Source organism: Ovis aries, chromosome X, assembly GCF_016772045.2.
Source record: "Ovis aries strain OAR_USU_Benz2616 breed Rambouillet chromosome X, ARS-UI_Ramb_v3.0, whole genome shotgun sequence".
Classification (NCBI taxonomy): Eukaryota; Metazoa; Chordata; class Mammalia; order Artiodactyla; family Bovidae; genus Ovis; species Ovis aries.
In genome coordinates, this window is record NC_056080.1 from 30456358 (window position 1) to 30474528 (window position 18171).

At 41.6% G+C, this 18171-nt stretch overlaps 1 protein-coding gene across 22 annotated transcripts in view; it reads right to left on the reverse strand.

The window, feature by feature from the left end:
* The window catches only part of DMD (dystrophin), a 2668835-nt gene that overhangs the window by 93309 nt on the left and 2557355 nt on the right, over positions 1-18171 (reverse strand). For all 22 annotated transcript variants that reach the window (XM_060407875.1, XM_060407877.1, XM_060407874.1 and 19 more), the window contains 3 exons: positions 6689-6890; positions 4432-4517; positions 2291-2448 (listed from right to left, as the gene is read on the reverse strand). In XM_060407875.1, coding sequence (XP_060263858.1) covers positions 2291-2448; positions 4432-4517; positions 6689-6890 — 446 coding nt within the window. The remainder of the gene's footprint in view (positions 1-2290; positions 2449-4431; positions 4518-6688; positions 6891-18171) is intronic.

Consider the following 18171-nt stretch of genomic DNA (forward strand, 5'->3'; position numbering starts at 1 on the left):
GTAATGAGATTAGAAAGGAATGAGAAACCCCATACATCTGTAGTTCTTAGGATTTAAAAAACGTTAAGAACACTGCAAATAATGTAAAACTGCAAATATCTCTTCCTTGAGTGCTGGTGGTATTACAAATAGGAGCAACTTTTGACCAAAAGCCATGTGGTAATACTTATCAAAACCTACAAAACCGTTTATATCTGGTAATCCCATTCCTGAGAATTTATCCTAAGGGAAAAACTTGAATCAAAGAGCTAACTGCATAAAGATGTTCACTGCAGCATTATCTGTCTTACCAAAAAGCAGAAACAACCTAAATGTCTATCCATGAAGCGACGAGGCACTTGGGAGGAAGAGGGTATTTGTGGGGACATGGATGATGGTGTAGAAAAGGCACTGGAGCAGGATGCAAACGAGAATGGACAGGAGTGTGCCGACCTACTGACAGACATGAATGGAAGCATGAACCTCCGACTTGGTTGTAAGCCTATGGAAAGGCAGCATCCAGCCCTTGGAAGAATAGATGAATGTCAAAAATACAATCAGTTCAGTTCAGTTGCTCAGTCATGTCTGACTGTTTGTGACCCCATGAACAGCAGCATGCCAGGCCTCCCTGTCCATCACCAACTCCTGGAGTTTACCCAAACTCATGTCCATTGAGTTGGTAATGCCATCCAGCCATCTCATCCTCTGTCATCCCCTTCTCCTCCTGCCCCCAATCTTTCCCAGCACCAGGGTCTTTTCAAATGAGTCAGCTCTTCACATCAGGTGGCCAAAGTATTGGAGTTTCAGCTTCAGCATCAGTCCTTCCAATGAACACCCAGGACTGATCTCCTTTAGGATGGACTGGTTGGATCTCCTTGCAGTCCAAGGGATTCTCAAGAGTCTTCTCCAACACCACAGTTCAAAAGTATCAATTCTTCAGTGCTCAGCTTTCTTCACAGTCCAACTCTCACATCCATACATGACCACTGGAAAAACCATAGCCTTGGCTAGACGGACCTCTGTTGGCAAAGTAATGTCTCTGCTTTTTAATTTGCTGTCTAGGTTGGTCATAACTTTTCTTCCAAGGAGTAAGCATCTTTTAGTTTCATGGCTGCAATCACCATCTGCAGTGATTTTGGAATCCAAAAAAAATAGTCAGCCACTGTTTCCACTTTTTCCTATCTATTTGCCAAGAAATGATGGGACAAGATGCCATGATCTTTTCTGAATGTTGAGGTTTAAGCCAGCTTTTTCACTCTTCTCTTTCACTTTCATCAAGAGGCTCTTTAGTTCTTCTTCACTTTCTGCCATAATGGTGGTGTCATCTGCATATCTGAGGTTATTAATATTTCTCCTGACAATCTTGGTTCCAGCTTGTACTTCATCCAGCCCAGAGTTTCTCATGATATACTCTACATATAAGTTAAATAAGCAGGGTGACAATATACAGCCTTGACAGACTCCTTTTCCTATCTGGAACCAGTCTGTTGTTCCATGTTCATTTCTAACTGTTACTTCCTGACCTGCATACAGATTTCTCAAGAGGCAGGTCAGGTGGTCTGTATTCCCATCTCTTTCAGAATTTTCCACAGTTTATTGTGATCCACACAGTCAAAGGCTTTTGCATAGTCAATAAAGAAGAAATAGATGTTTTTCTGGAACTCTTGCTTTTTCGATGATCCAGTATATGTTGGCAATTTGATCTCTGGTTCTTCTGCCTTTCCTAAAACCAGCTTGAACATCTGGAAGTTCACAGTTCACATATTGCTGAAGCCTGGCTTGGAGAATTTTGAGCATTACTTTACTAGTGTGTGAGATGAGTGCAGTTGTGCAGTAGTTTGAGCATTCTTTGGCATTACAATAGGAAAGCTTAAAAAATGATAGCTGTGTTAACTGTTTACCAACAGTTACTGAAAAGAAGGTTATGATGACAGAATTAGGTTAGGGAAGAAAGGAAGAGACCATGAAACTCACCTACAGAGGTCATTTTCTTGTTTTACAAAGGATGTCTCTGGCTGGAGATTTATTTCCTCCCTTGCTGAATGACTGCAGATTCACTTTCCCACCAATACCCTAGGAGCCTGTGGGGTTCTGGCTCTGGTCACAGACTTCTTTCCCTTCCTGTGCACTGTCCTCTCTCCCCAACCCACAGTTCCAGAAGCCACTGCCCACAGAGATTTTGAACCTCAAAAAACCCCTACCTAACTGCCTACGGAAGAGCTAATGTGAGAAACTACAGTTCCGTGGTTTTTCCATTAATTCCCAAAACGCAAAAGAATAAATATGCTACTCAAGAAGCTGAATAACTTACGAATTGGAAGCAGCTCCTGACACTTGGCTCAATGTTACTGCCCCCAAAGGATGCAACTTCACCCAACTGTCTTGGGATTTGGATAGAGTCATGTAGAAGGAGGCCCAGTCGGCGCTGGTCACAAAATCCTGTTGAACTGGCCACTTGCTTGAAAAGGTCTACAGGAGGAAGAAGAGAATTCCAGCAATCAAAAAGTGGCACCAAGTAGATGCTAGCACAACTAAAGTACCTACTCAGTTCCAGTACCAATTCTCAAGAGGAGAGAGGGGTTCCCTACTTGCCCTGACGGGTTGCTTCTACTGTACACTAATCTGCACATTCATTACTTTTATGGATCAAGTTAATCACCACTGTGTATATATGAAGTGTGACAATGTTTAAGTAAACTGTAGCCCTGTAAGAAATGAGAGTTTACATACAGTTCTGACATGTGACTTTTTCCTAAGCCAGAACATAATCCTTTGGAAAACAGTTTATATATAGGACATGACCTCCATCATACAATAAATGTTTTAGCATTAGGAAACATAGAGCGGGCCCAAAGAGCTATCCCCTGTGGACATCAGATCCCAAAATATATCAAAATCGGGACCACACAGCAACTGTGTGCTAGAAATGGGTAGAGCAGAAGAGCAGCCCCTGAATGATAGCAGGTGCCCCAAATAGGTGGATTCACAGAATGAATGAAGGCACTGAACACTTGTAACAGCTTTTGATCTCAGGAATCTAATTATTTTAATCCTATCTTATATTTAAATAAAAGTTGCCAAGAAAGTCAATCCATGAAAGCTTTTCCTACTTATATGCACACTTTAAACTCTCAGAAATTCAATGTTTGAATGGGATATTTATTTCAGATAGCAGTGACAACACTTGAGATCTCCCACACACCCACCCCTCAGCTCTCCAGTACATCCACAAAATTTCAAAATTATGAATTACCTGCAAACATCCCAGTTTGAAGTTAATATTTTTTGTTTGGCCAACCTCCAACCTGTTCCCTCTTAGTATAATAGCTGAAACACAGGCTGGAAGCTTCCTTGGTTTATCAAGTATTATGATGTGCTGGTACTTTACCATTAGCAAGCTTAGAGTAAAAGCTAACCTACAACAAGTAGCTACAATATTTAAAGGACGAAAGCCCACAGAAATATTCTGTTTCATCCAAAACATATTTTCAAACAGCTAACGAAAGCTGTTCTTTTTTTCTTGGGTTCTTAGGATGAGAAAAACTCAAGTGGAAAGTACATAAAAGTGAGAGCTAAAAGAGCTTGTGTATTCTGTGGTTTACTCCTAGGGGGGAAATGAGCAGTAGGACACAGAATGGCTTTGGAGGAATTCAATCTCTTTTATCTTCTGCCTATCCTTAAGCTCAGCACATCTCCACATCCCTATGTGGCTAGGCCTTAGGGGGAAAGAGAAAAGACAAGATATACTAGGTTTGTTTAATATTCCTACTGAAAAGATTTCTCATGAGCATTTAAAGGGGAAAAACAAGTACATGCCTTCACAATGGGAATGAACGGTTGCTTCGTCACCTCAACCATCCCTCTGCTAGCATTTGCTTTTAATTTGGATTTACAAATTTTACGCAGAAGAGCCCAACGGCTAATCAAAAGGAAATTCTGTAAGGTGATAGTTACCCTGTAAGAAATGGCAAGCTGTCTCTCAAATAATAAAACGTTAATCACATCACAGAATTGGATATGTCAGTACAATTCACAGTAAGATGCTTATAAAATAAACAAGGTTTGTTGAACATGAATGCCAGATAGTACTCTTTAAATAAGAATCCAAAGATGAGGCATGTGCATGGATTAAACCTTCACATTTATTTTTTTCTGACTTGGACAAAGGGGTTAGGAAATCAGACTTTATCCCCGAGGAACATGTGTTTTATTCAGACACAGTCGATGTAATGTAAAATAATACTCGTACTGGAGAAGCTAATCCTCGTTCTCTACTTAAATACCTACAATTTCATGTCTGACAGAGAACGGCACAAACCAAATTTTATGCCTGTCTAAGAGTAATTTTACATCTTACACGAGGAACCTGCTGTCAACGAAGAACACTGTGTCATTCCCCATCTAGACCTGGGGTAATTAGCCAACATTAATAAAAGGGTACACATGACTTACATCTGTACTTGTCTTCCAAATGCGCTTTACACAGAGAAATGATGCCAGTTTTAAAAGACAGGACCCGGATCCTCCCTGTTCGTCCCCTATTATGAATAATCAAAGCAGAAAACAATTACTGACACTTTCTTGAAAGATAAACACTTCTTAATTAAGGGGAAAAAAACTTGGATGTGGGAACTCTATTGACCATTGTTTTAAGATCATTAATGTTTCTGAGTTCATTATCTATTTGGCTGATGACCTAGAATGAAATGGAAATCTGACCAACTTGACCGGTGAACATTTACCAAGTTTTCAGTTTCTAAAAGACCTTACTCGAATGGTAAGCATTTCTCTACATAAAATAAGAAAAAGATTCTTTTATTTATCTTTGGAGAGCCACCTGGGTTTAAGTAGATATGGGGAAGAATTACTAGTATGTGCTAAGCAATTTACCCACTTTGGTTACTGAAGCCAAAAAATTACCAGCAACTAACTGTTCTGCCCTCTTCAACACTCATTTAGCTTTTCATCAGACTGCCTCTTACTGAGAAGAAAATTAGTCACTTCAGGCCACAAGACATATAGTATAAAATATGAACACTTATCTCTACAAGAAAAAATGTGATACAATCTCTTAGAGGGCATTGGAACAGATGATCTTAAGGAGCAATTTTAAAATATCCTATTGCTATAACAATGTTTTAACATACATACGCTTTTACTTTACATACAAACCATTCCACATGACAAATTTATTAAAAAGTTCATTGTATCCATGGGGAAAGCACAAGTTTTTCATTTTGTAAAACCTGTTTTTTGATCATTTTATTTTGTTATGAAAAACAACTGAACCATATATCCTGGTTCAAATAAAAGTCTATAGAATAAGCAAAGGGTAGGTCTCAAGAGTGGTTACTTTTAGTGAACAATATGCTCAGCTTGCAACTGGTACAATTTACTAAATACATTAGTCAAACAGAAATCCTGGGTCCTAAATACATTCATGAAAAAGTATTATCACTGGAAAGTTTTTACCATTTTCCCTATTTAAAAAGGTAAATTAAAAGTTTCACAAATTTTATACAGTAACTCAGGTCTTCAAGGAGTTAACATTGTCCCCAAATAATTTTCAGGCATAGAGAAGGGAAGTCATAGACTCAGAATTCATTCGTACATCATCTGCAAAGAAAATGGGTGCTGAAATATATTTGAGGGAAGACCTGAATAGAAACCCTTCTCAAAGCAAATGTAAGTATAATCTGCAATTAAAATCCGACATGATCAAGAGCTTGGTAGATAATGATGGGAATTCAACAGCCTTGGAATTTAACAAGCACTATCTTAGCAAAATAACAAAGAAAAAAAAGGTATACATTTTAATCCAGGAGGTGGTAGAAATCTACAGCAAAGGCAAAACTAAAATAGTTGCTATGCGACTCCTTTCAGAAAAGCTTTCCAGATTTCTAAATGCGGAATATGTTCTTGCTGACATGTGAAATCAGGCATATAATGAGTCTGATGTCTAAGAAGAATTCAGTTGAAATTAAGACCAATTCCTGCTGCTACCTTCCTCAGTTGTCTTCATTAAGCTCAAGACAAAACTGGGGAGGGGGCAATCCCAAATATAAAAACAAGCACTCTCTCAGATAGAGGGATGAATGGAGGTGCCAAACTAAAACTTCGTCAATCTTTATTTATCTATATATAAAACAAAACAAAAACAAACAGAATTCCTTGGTTTGAGGATCTGAATTTGCTGCATTAAGGGCTTGTTTTCATTTTTTTTTTTTTTTTGCATAACCATTCACACTCTACAAAAATCTCTTGAGTATCAGCTAACACTATTTGGAGCTGAGGACAGGAGTGTCACACCTCAGGGAGCGCATCTCTTTGGGTAGAAGGAGCCGCACCCAAAGAGGGTGGAGGAATTCAAGATACACAGGCTAGCAAGGGCAAGAACCAACGGCTACACGCTGACTCATCCTACTACTGGAAAAATGAGTATCTTGAGGTTTCGTCTGCTTTCTAATCTGAGTGCAATCTACATCCTAGTTCCTTACCTCCCAGCATATCAAAACATTTTTTGGGGTTCCATTAAATGCAAAAATGATTAATCACAGGGATAGCATTTGGTCACACGGCTTCATGAAACTTTCATCCTGAGGACCATATTTCTCTAGACCAAAGCCCTGCCGTGATGCTAATTACACCATCGCCGTTCTGTAAACTAAGCCTCCCATGGTAGAGTCTGGAGAAAGCCTGCCATACGTACGTATCATAAACATTCAGCAGCCAATTGAGACACATATCCACGCAGAGAGGGACGTTGACCAGATTGTTGTGCTCTTGCTCCAGGCGGTCATAAATAGTGGTCAAACAGTTAATGATCTGCAGGATGTCCATGGGCTGGTCGTTTTGCTTGAGGTTGTGCTGGTCCAAGGCATCACATGCGGCTGACAGGCTCAAAAGATCCACTGCAAGAGACACAGAACATCATCGGTCATTTCAAAGGGAAAACCCTTCTGTCACTGTTTCTGACAATCCTAGTAGGACGGTCTTGTACCCTTTAGTAAACACCGAACCCGAACCCTACCCTCTCTTATTGAAATGTCTTCTTCCCATCCCTTGGCTATAAGTTTGATGAGTAAGGTAAAGAATCAACCTGCAGTGCAAGAGACCCCGGTTAGATCCTTGGGTCGGGAAGATCCCCTGGAGAAGGGAAAGCCTACCTACTCCAGTATTCTGGCCTGGAGAATTCCATGGACTGTATAGTCCATGGGGTCGCAAAGAGTCAGACACGACTGAGCGACTTTCACTTACTCACAAGCTCAGAGGTTGTTCTGAAGTCTCACTGGCAATGGGTGAAGAAGTGAGTGAAGAGATAGTACCTATGTTGGAACTATTGGGCCATTTTGGGGAGTTAAAGGAACCTATAGTGTTCTATAGGAACAGAGTCATTTCCACCCAAATCATGGTGGGGGAGAACTGTTTTACTAGAGATTTTCAAAGGTTCCTAACAGTACTTTCTTGTATTAGTATCAGAGAAGGTCAGTTTGATTAATCAGTATGGTTGCTGCTGCTGCTCAGTTGCTTCAGTCGTGTCCAACTCTGTGCGACCCCATAGACGGCTGCCCACCAGGCTCCCCTATCCCTGGGATTCTCCAGGCAAGAACACTGGAGTGGGTTGCCATTTCCTTCTCCAATGCATGAAAGTGAAAAGTGAAAGTGAAGCCGCTCAGTCGTGTCTGACTCTTAGCAACCTCATGGACTGCAGCCTACCAGGCTCCTCTGTCCATGGGATCCTCCAGGCAGGAGTACTGGAGTGGGGTGCCATTGCCTTCTCCGAATCTGTACGGTTAGGGTTGTATAAACTCGATTTCCAGCTATGCATTTATTTTTTTTTAATTTTTATTTTTTACTTTATTTTACTTTACAATACTGTATTGGTTTTGCATTTATAATCATTAAGTATTTTTCTCCTTGAAATATCAATCACCTCCTAATTTCTCTTGCTACACTAACACTAGGTGAAAAATACTCAACGTCACTAAAATTTTCTATAGATAAACTAAATAACTGTTTCACCTATCTCTAGTTTTCAGATGTAAGGCTCACTGTTTCTCCTTTCACCTACTATGTATTTCATGCAGGAGATGCGTGAAATTTGATTCCTGGGTTGGGAAGACCCTCTGGAGAAGGAAATGGCAACCCACTCCAGTATTCTTGCCTGGAGAATTCCATTTACAGAGGAGCCGGTTGGGCTACAGTCCATGGTGTTGCAAGGAGTTGGACATGCCTGAAGCAACTGAGCACAGCACAGGGCAAGAACTTTGTAAGGTTGGTGGGGAGTGGAGGTTTCTGTCATCTAAGGTGGTATTTAATGCTATACCAAAAAACAAACATGTATCAAAAGTAAAACCTCAACCCTGTCCAACATCAGCAAATCATAAGCTTTACTCCCAAGGGTCCCAGGAAGATGCTTTTCTCCAAAGTCAATTTATTAGCCAAATTGAGAATGCAACAGCTTTGCTTTTATGACACCTTATACATCTAAGCTCTGGTCTGCATTCTCAGTCCTTTGACAGAGACAGAGTCAATGATAATTAAGCAAATTTCTCACACATCCTGTGGGAGGAGGCAACAAAATTCTAAATGTAACTTCAGATAAACACAGCCATGCCAGTCAGTAAACAGGCTGCCCCATACTAAACAGATGCAAATTTAAGGCTTTAATGCATTTTCCTAGTTACTGTTTGTGGCTAGTTCTAATTAAATGTTAAGGACAAAACCCCAAAATAGTAGTTAATACCTGTGTGGGTTAATACCTATGTACTGCATGTTTTTCTCTTTTCAAAAAGGAAAATAGTACCCTTTTGAAGTTTCCCTGGAAGCATAAAGAGACCTCATGGTGGATGCAAGTGTTTTTTTTTTGTTGTTGTTGTTTTGTTTTGTTTTGTTTTTTTGTCTTTCATCACAGTGAGTAAAGCCCTCTATGTCCATGGACCAGTCTCCCTACAATACACTGATGGAGCACTCATCCTATCAAAGCAAAGCTCCCCACTCTTTGCTTAAAAATACTCTCAAGATAAAGGAATGACCTCTTTACATGGAAGCTGAGACTGTGTTTCAAGTGGCAGAAAGGAACATAACTTGATTTGAAAGGGAGGGAGGTAGGAAAAAGAAAAAAGATTTTTAAAAAAACAAACAATACAAAGAGGTAGGGGGACAGGAGGAGGGGAAGGCTGAGTGGGGACTGTATGGGAGACCAGAGCGAGATGCAGAAACAAAAGACATCAACTTTCATGCTCTCTGCTATGTGCGTGACTTCCTCTCAGGACAGGTTTTGAATCAGCACACCATTTTCATCAGCAGAAGAGAAGACCAGACTTCCTCCAAATACCAATATTCCCAACATGTTTCTTTATATATTGAGGGAAGCAGTGAGTGGTTCGAAGTTTTTCTACTGGTTTTTTGTTGTTGTTGTTGTTGTTGTTGTTGTTACTTTTCCTTAATCATGATAGATATTTTGCTTTATATCCATGGATATAAGAGCTAACAAGTGAGAATCTGTAAGACTCACTTTGGTATGAAGAGTCTAATTTCCCTGTGTGGCATTTCCTTTCTTTTTATGGGGCCTACTCTCCTCTCTGTACAGGTGAATGGGTAACACACAGAAGAGGAAATTAGGAGCATCAATAGCTCCAGAGGGGTGCAAAGCAACTGCTCCAAAATCATAGGAGCAGGAGATGACATAGTTGGGAAGAAAAATACTGTGCAGTGCGCTCTGCTAAAACCAAATGTCATTAAACACAAGAATGATCCATCACAGAAGACTGGAGAACACATTTTCCTTAAATTAACATATCAAACAGAACTCCACTTTCACGGAATAATTGGCAAAAGACTCCTATTGAGGTATATAGAGCCGATACTACGGACTTGCAAAGACGTGAGAAAATCAATAGGGGCAATGTAATTGCCACACAAACATATACTTAACCGTGCGAAATGAACATCTTGGAGAACACATTGGCATTTTTTGATGAAACATTAAACATAATGATTAGTTGTTTCCAGAAGCCTCAACAAGCAACCAGCAGCCACAATTCTGTGAAACTATCCTTTTACCTCAAGCTAGGAATTTCCATTTAGGGGAAGAATATATCTCCTTTAGTGTATTCATTAGGGAATATATTTTAAAGCTATAAAAAAAAAAATCCGAGTATGTTCTAATACACCTTTTCTTTTAAAAATTATTTTGACAGTAGAGGATGCTAGAGGTTTGCATGCCAGTGAAGCATAGGGACTGTCTGGGGGTGACAGAGGGGGCAAGACAAAAAATGACCAGCTCTCCAGGGTTCTTTTTGCTAAGCAAGAAAAGCAGAAAATGAAGGGGATGGGGTGGGGTGGGGTCTCAAGCACAAGATCCCATGAATGGTTCCCAAGGTGCTGGTTGTGCCTGATCACCTGGCTCAGAAGGTAAAGAATCTGCCAGCAGTGCAGGAGATCGGAGTTCAATCCCTGGGTTGGGAAGATCCCCCAGAGGAGGGCATGGCAACCCACTCTAGTATTCTTGCCTGGAGAATCCCATGGACAGAGGAGCCTGGCAGGCTATAGTCCATGGAATCCCAAAGATTCGGACACGACTGAATGACTAACACTTTCACTTTTTCACCCTCTTAATATCTTAGGTTTAAATGTCCATGCCATTCTTTTCTATATATGCCACAAGTGAGGAGTTTTGCTGGATTTTTTTTTTTTTTGTCTTTTACAAAATCCTCAGTGTTGTGAACTAGAAAGCCCCTTTCAAAAGCATTGGCAATTGGGAAAAATTGAGACTAGAGAGGAGACTTGCTCTGGGTATTATGGCACAACAAGTGGGGGCATGTACTGAAAAGAAAGGTGGGTGGCAGAGGTAATCATTCCAGACTGTACATAAAAGAAAACTACCCTCCTTTTTCTACTAGCAATAATACGGGGAGGAAAAAAAGCACCAAAATGTTGGTTTGAGTAAGTCTGGCGGTGCCCACACAAACACAACCCTGGGCTCGTCCTGTGGGTCAACCTGGATACCCTGTGTTAACGTATCAACAATCCTGTAATCTCAGTAGTACAGACACAGACAGGGTGGGTAACTCCTACGTGTCTGCTGACTTTCTGGCCTGGGAAGGTGTCTGTGGGAAGAGAAGGCTGTTGTGGACATCACATCTTTCCACAGGCGGCTTACCCTTCAGGCTGAAGGACTTCTCAGAAAAATCTTTGCCTAGCGAGAAAGTCAATGTGCTTTGATGTAGTTATCTTTGCTGCGAGGGTTAATTCCAGAGACTCTGAGGTTGGCAAGGTATGTTTTGCTAAAACCAGCCCCACAATGAGCCTTGATCAAAGCAATGAAAAGAAGTGACTCACTGTGTTTATGGGTAGCCATGGGTTACAGGTTATCACAGTTGTTTACTGCTAGCAGTAACATTAGCCATTTTTACCTGGTCTCAGTGAGGCCCATGGAGGCCACTGCATTTGGGACTGGCTATGTAGGGAGACAAGGCAGAATGGCAAAGAATTGATGCCTTCGAATTGTGGGGTTGGAGAAGGCTTCTGAGAGTCCCTTGGACAGCAAGGAGATCAAACCAGTCAATCTTAAGGGAGATCAACCCTGAATAGTCACTGAAGGACTGATGCTGAAGCTGAAGCTCTGGTATTTTTGTCACCTGATGCGAACAGACAACTCATTGGAAAAGCCCATGATGCTGGGAAAGATTGAAAGCAGAAGGAGAAGAGGGTGTCAGAGGATGAGATGGCTGGACAGCATCACTGATGCAATGAACATGAACTTGGGCAAACCCCAGGAGATAATGAGGGACAGGGAGGCCTGGTGTGCTGCAGTCCATGGGGTCGCAAAGAGTCAGACACAACTGGGAGACTGAACAACAGCAAATGTAGGGAGAAGATATCCAGGGCACCAGCAGTTATAAGCAATCCTGGCTGAGACTCTGATGGGTGAGCCCTGGTTTCTAAAGTGCTCTGTGCTCACACTGGTGGTTCTTGATCCAAGAGAGAATGTGCATCCTGTTCTGGCCCTGACAGAGAGAGGGCACTTGGAGCTCGAACTTGGCCTCTCCAGACCCTACCCTGTGGTTGTGACACGTGGCCCTGTTTTAATGTTGTTGGTACATGGTAGGCTTCTCCTTTCTCCTGTAATGAACTGTAGATTTGTAAGGACTCTCACTTTGAGTCCTCATCAGCTCTTGAGCTTAACTGTCATGCCCAGAGCAATTAGTGCAAGAACTGAGATGGTTTAGAAGGCTCCAACTCATTCTTAGCTGAAAATATGGGTAAGGCATTCTTTTCAAAGGAAAAGAAGATGATTCTGATAAAAGGGATGAAAATGAACCACTGATGCTGGTTGCCAAGCTACCCTTGGTCTGGAGTAGTACAGGCTTTGAAATTGGTTATCAATATACAACTTTCTACTGGAATCTGAAAATGGTAGAATCTGAACTCCAGGAGCTAGAAGAATGGATTAGAAGGGGATGGCAAACTGATGGTTAGTTTGCTAGAAACTAAATTCCTTGGTAGGAGGAGCAAAAGCTTTAAAATTTCAGAATCTCCTTCCATTGAATTTCAGCCTCTCTGGACTACAGGTGGAATCCCAGCCAAAGGAACTTGGTAACTAGCACTTTTGATAAATGGGCTACATCTGTGAAAACAATTACAATTAGAAACATAATTTAAGCGGGGAACTTTACTGTAATTTTCTTTTTCAATGCAACACTAGTAGTCCCTGGACTGGGGCTACAATTGAGAGTCTTAAAGGCTGGTAATATCCTGAAAGAATAGACTATGACCGCTAGCTGAAAGGTGAGTGCAAGAGTTCCACAGGACTCATGGGCTGAATTACCCTCTTCTCACACCTCACCTAACTAGGGCTGAACGCAACACATGCTTTGTTGCCTAGTAGATAGGACAGCCCCATCTTTTTCTTTTTGGAACCAGTGGGAGCCCTTATCAAAAAGTGGGAAAAGAAGGACAAGGCAAAGTCCAGGCATGTCTCATTTTGCTACCACCTAAATGTGGACGAGCACAGTGGCTGAGCCCAGGGAAATATACTCTCTGTGGGGTGGGGAGGACGGGGGTGGGGTGGTGGAGAGACTGGATTAAAATGTAACAATAAGGAAGAAAGGTAAGATTGTTGCTGAAGGGAAGAAAGCCACCACATGGGTGTGAAAAATGGAAAAACTAACACAATGCTGATGCCTAGAAAGAGGCTTAGAATAAGAGAATAGAATATGCTTCCTGGCTGGGAAAGACTGAAGGCAGGAGAAGGGGATGACAGAGGATGAGATGGTTGGATGGCATCACCAACTCGATGGACATGAGTTTGAGCAAGCTCCGGGAGACGGTGAAGGACAGGGAAGCCTGGTATGCTGCAGTCCATGCGGTCACAGAGTCGGACAGGACTGAATGACTGAACAACAACAGTGCTCCCTTGGGCTATGACTCATGCCCCTCTAAAGAGCCAAGACGTGAGCAGTACTGCTGGCTAATCTACCAAACACACTGGGTGAAGAGATGGGAGTCCTGACTATGACCTGGACTGCATCATGTCTTTTGGAGTCTGTTTCACAGGATATATCTGTCAGTAAGCACCTTTGTGGGAAAGCACCCTGTGGGAATATTCACCCAGTCATATCTGGAAAATACTGATGTTTCATCATCTGAATGAACACTGCATGGTCATTCATTGTGAAGATGAAGGATTATAAAAGATGAAGAATTATAAAAGGTAGAAAGGTATGTGGTAGCAAGTTTAGATGCTATATACCCCATCTGTCACAATATATATGGGTTAAAAAAAGCTATTGGCCTCATTAGTGTGTGAGGAGAGCTACAAATGAGCGAAGGGACAATTGGGATGCTTGGATCATTGAAGAAAATCTGGTTGAATTTGGTGGGCCTACTTCCTTGAGATTGAAAAGTCAAAAATTTGGTTGTTTTGTTGTTGTTACTTAGACATTCAGATTTATCGCTGATACATTTGCTTCATATCGAAGCTTCCATGTAAATGTCTAGATTACACGGATAATCTGGATGGAATATACATTTACTTTTGAGAGTTTTAAATTCCATTTTAAATAATCAAGTAATCTGTAAATCATAGGTTAAAACCTTTAAGATGTTTCAAGTATAGAAGTTTGTTTGACATGGGTAGGATTTATGAGATGTGCTGGGGGAAAATGGAAGGACCAGCATGTTTATGTTAAACACAGAAAGGGATAGGAAGGAACTGAAGGACGAAGAGACACCTAATAGCGCAGAGGTACCTTAGTACAAAGTATTTATTGTATATGAAATACATAAGAGGCAGTAATTATATACATGAATACTTAATATTCATGAGAACTTAATTCAGGCAGCCATTAGTGAGAGCTGTTCTGCCCCCATGTGTCTTCCACTCAAGGAACACAAGTAAATCCCAGGGCCACCGAACAGGTTCACTGTCACACCATAACTGTGGTCAGGCACACTTGTCTCTGTGTCTTTAATAGAGCAAGTTTATATGTCACTGGCCTAAGATGAAAAGCCAGCAATTTGCCATGGATGACTGTTGACATTTCTGTGGCATTTCGAAACCAAGGTCCGTTTTTGGAGTGACTACTATCCCTATGACATCTGCCTGGGAGACTCAACATTTTTTGCCTCTGAATTGTATTTCCCAGCTATAGTGAAGATGCTACCACATGGCGGCAACATATCTAGTGGACCAAAGAGCAGGGGGTCCTTAAAATAAAAGAACCTGAGGAGAATCAGGAGTTGGGAGAGGACTACCTGGCCAGGCAGAATTTTCTTTGAGTGAGAAAAGAGAAATTGATGGAAGAGATCTCCTAGTGCAAAAAGAACACATCAAGGGACTCCAAATCCAGGAGGAAAGAGAAGGATGGAAACTAGAAATGGAAGCAACAATAACTGGAGAGTGGAACCTCCAAGGTTCTCCTTAACAGCACGAGCATCGTGGCTGAGAACTCACCCTTCTTTTCCTCAGTAACTCCTGGTGCTGGACACATTTCAAGCAGGACTACAGTGGGAGAGAACATGTGTTAGTTGCTCAGTTGTGTCTGACTCTTTGTGAGCACATGGACTGACTATAGCCCACCAGGCTTCTCTGTCCATGGGATTTCCCAGGCAAGAATACCGGAGTGTGTTGCCATGTCCTTCTCCAGGGGATCTTCCAGACACAGGGATCAAACCTGCATCTCTTGCATTGTAGGTGGATTCTTTACTGTCTGAGGCACCAGGGAAGCCCAAGATGGCTCCTATTATGGGAATCCCCTTTCCTTGGGCACTGGTACTATCAAACCACAGAAGCAGAGAAAGTGAGTTTGGCTCTGTCCTCAAGATATTTTGAATTCTGAAACAACAGAGACCTTGGCTTCCTCCAAAATATTGTGCTGTGCTCAGTTGCTCAGTCATGTCCAGCTCTTTGCAACCCCCTGGACTATAGCCTGCCAGGCTCCTCTGTCCATGGGGATTCTCCAGGCAAGAATACTGGAGTGGGTTGTCATGCCCTTCTTCAGGGGATCTTCCCAACCCAGGGATCAAACCCAGGTTTCCCACATTGCAGGTGGATTCTTTACCATCTGATCCACCAGAGAAGCTCAAGAATACTGGAATGGGTAGTCTATCCCTCCTACAAGGGAACTCCCTGACCCAGGAATTGAATCAGGGTCTCCTGCATAGCAGGCAGATTCTTTACCAGCTGAACTACCTGGGAAGCCCCCAATATTGGGCTGATCCAAAAAGTTCATTCGGGTTTCTCTGAACCATCTTCTGGGAAAACCCTAAAGAACTTTTTGGTCAACTCAATAATACATGGTATGTGGGAACAGATTTTTTGCAGAAAAGGGACCAAATAATTACACTGGCCTCTCAGGTACTCATGCTGTGAGGCAGTCAGTGGCCATGGAGGCATATCCTGACTGTCACTGTTGCCTGTATGTAACCTTTTCCTGCAGGAGACTGTAGATTTATTTGTAAGCCATGTTACATGGTGGGTCCTCTCAGTTTTTAGCAACCAAACCCTATCTGATGCCACCTTTCTGTACATTCACCAAAGGTGAGGTGCCTGGGTCCAGAAGGAGCACCTTTTTAAGCTATCTTGTGGGAAGGATGAGTCTGGCAATTGTGCCTCTATTCAGACAATTCCAGGCAGTAGAAAATTTCTCCACTGTGTGATTTAGTTGCCGAACAGAAGCAAATTGTTCTCTATTTCTTGTTTGCAGAGTATCTGTCACATTTATCCACTGCAGTATATTTAGCCCTATGGTTTGGGCTCTCTCCAACCCACCACACACTAATAAACTAAATACACGGGTTTTGTTAAGTGCCTTTTTTTATTTCTGCTCTTAGAAGTTGGCTATATTTTTAATTTTAGATGCCGCAAACCTATAGGATGTCATGAGAACCACAGTAGGAGAAAGAAAAAACTCAGATTATCTTCTTTATAACTTTCAATGGGTTATCAGCCATAGGAACCGGCTTATAAATCCATCTTACCCAGATTTTCTCTTTGTTTCTGCTTTTCTGTCAAGTTTAATTTTCATTCACAATGCCTTGAAAGGCAGTACAGAGTCACGCAACATTAAACCGATTACAAACTGGGGACATTATAGACCAATGATGACGCTCTAGACTTAAACAGCAAACTCTATAGCGGATAACATTGTGGTATTCAGGTTTCTGCAGTATTGAAGCTTTGATAGTGCAGTGAAAAAATATTAAGACTAAGTGCTTAATGGCAGCAGCATAGCATATTTTCTAAGGTATCTGTAATTCAAACTCTTAACTGGCATCAGGAAATCATTGAGATAACATCATTAATTTTCATTAAAGTAAGAGTTAGTGGAAACGACCTTCGGTTGGAAAAGCTAGCCAGGACAAGTTTTGTTTTCTGACCCCAGACAATAGCTCTTTATCATGGCTTTACAGACATAGAAATGACGAAAAGGCCGGAAGGGAAACCAAAGCATATCTAAAATTAAAAGGAAATTCTGAAATAATCTACTGAACAGTTAAGTAATGCGATCGTGCATGTTTTCAATAATAAAAGGATAGGTGAGCTCTTCATTCTGTATTCACACTCCATGTGGAACCCTTCTACCATTCCTGAGAATCCAGCACTTAATTTAGATAAATAACCCTCATTTTGCCGTGCCTAAATCTTTTTCAAAAATGAGAAAAGTAATGCTGAGAAAGGAAGTGCCGAGAGTTGCACAGTAGTTGAAAAGTCAAAATTTTACATTCTACATTCAGAGCTTAACTTTGTTATGAGGTCATAACCACTCGTGGCCAAAATGTTTTATAATATCAGATTCCCCCGTTTGTCCCATGTTTATTGGAAGTTTTAACATACAGTGAGATGACAGATAATGAGGCACATTCATGAATGGAAAGACTGTTTGACAGGAGAAATGAATAATGCCTAAATATGAGAGGCATAGTATGGAAAGGGTGGTCCAATCTAGTCAATTTGGGGGCTTTTTCATAGTATGACCTGGCACAACATATTATCTCTACTGAACTTTTAGGGTCTCACGGGACTGTACACCATAGCACTCTACAGTAGCCATTTCACAGTTGTCCCTTTCTCAGTGGGTGGCACTACCTCTGGGATGGGGCAGAGACAGAAGATGAAAAAGAGGCAGAAGACTTTATCCACCCGGCCTTTGACTCCCCCACCCCAAATTACCTCTTTCCAGCTCTGGTACGTTCAACAGGTCCCTACGGGAATCATAGGCCCAGGGAGTCCTCTAAAAACCACTTAAGCATAGCAGTTATATAGCTGAAAAGTGACAGCTTCAGAGTCTAACCTATGTGGAAATGGAAGCCCAAATCTCCTTTCATTCACACATCCATTCCATGAAAACTGATTAAGCCCTTCTCGGTGCCAGGCTTTGTGCTGAGCACTGGAGAGATCAAGATAAAGAGGACAGGCCTATTCTCTCCTTCCAAACAATTTTATTTCTAAACCATGTCTTCTCCATCACCATGCAGAAAATCACATGCCAACAACACTCCTTGACCATCTTCCTGCTAGCTTCTGCAGTCCCCCTGGTCAGATACCTTCATTCCCAAAGTTTCAGTTGCCAGGGTTCGCAGCTCTCCACCATGAACTAGGTTCAGTTTGGTCCAGTTTGGGTCCAATTTGGGGTGATTTCAATATTGGCCGTCATAACTCGTGTGTCACTCTAGCCATTCTGTTCC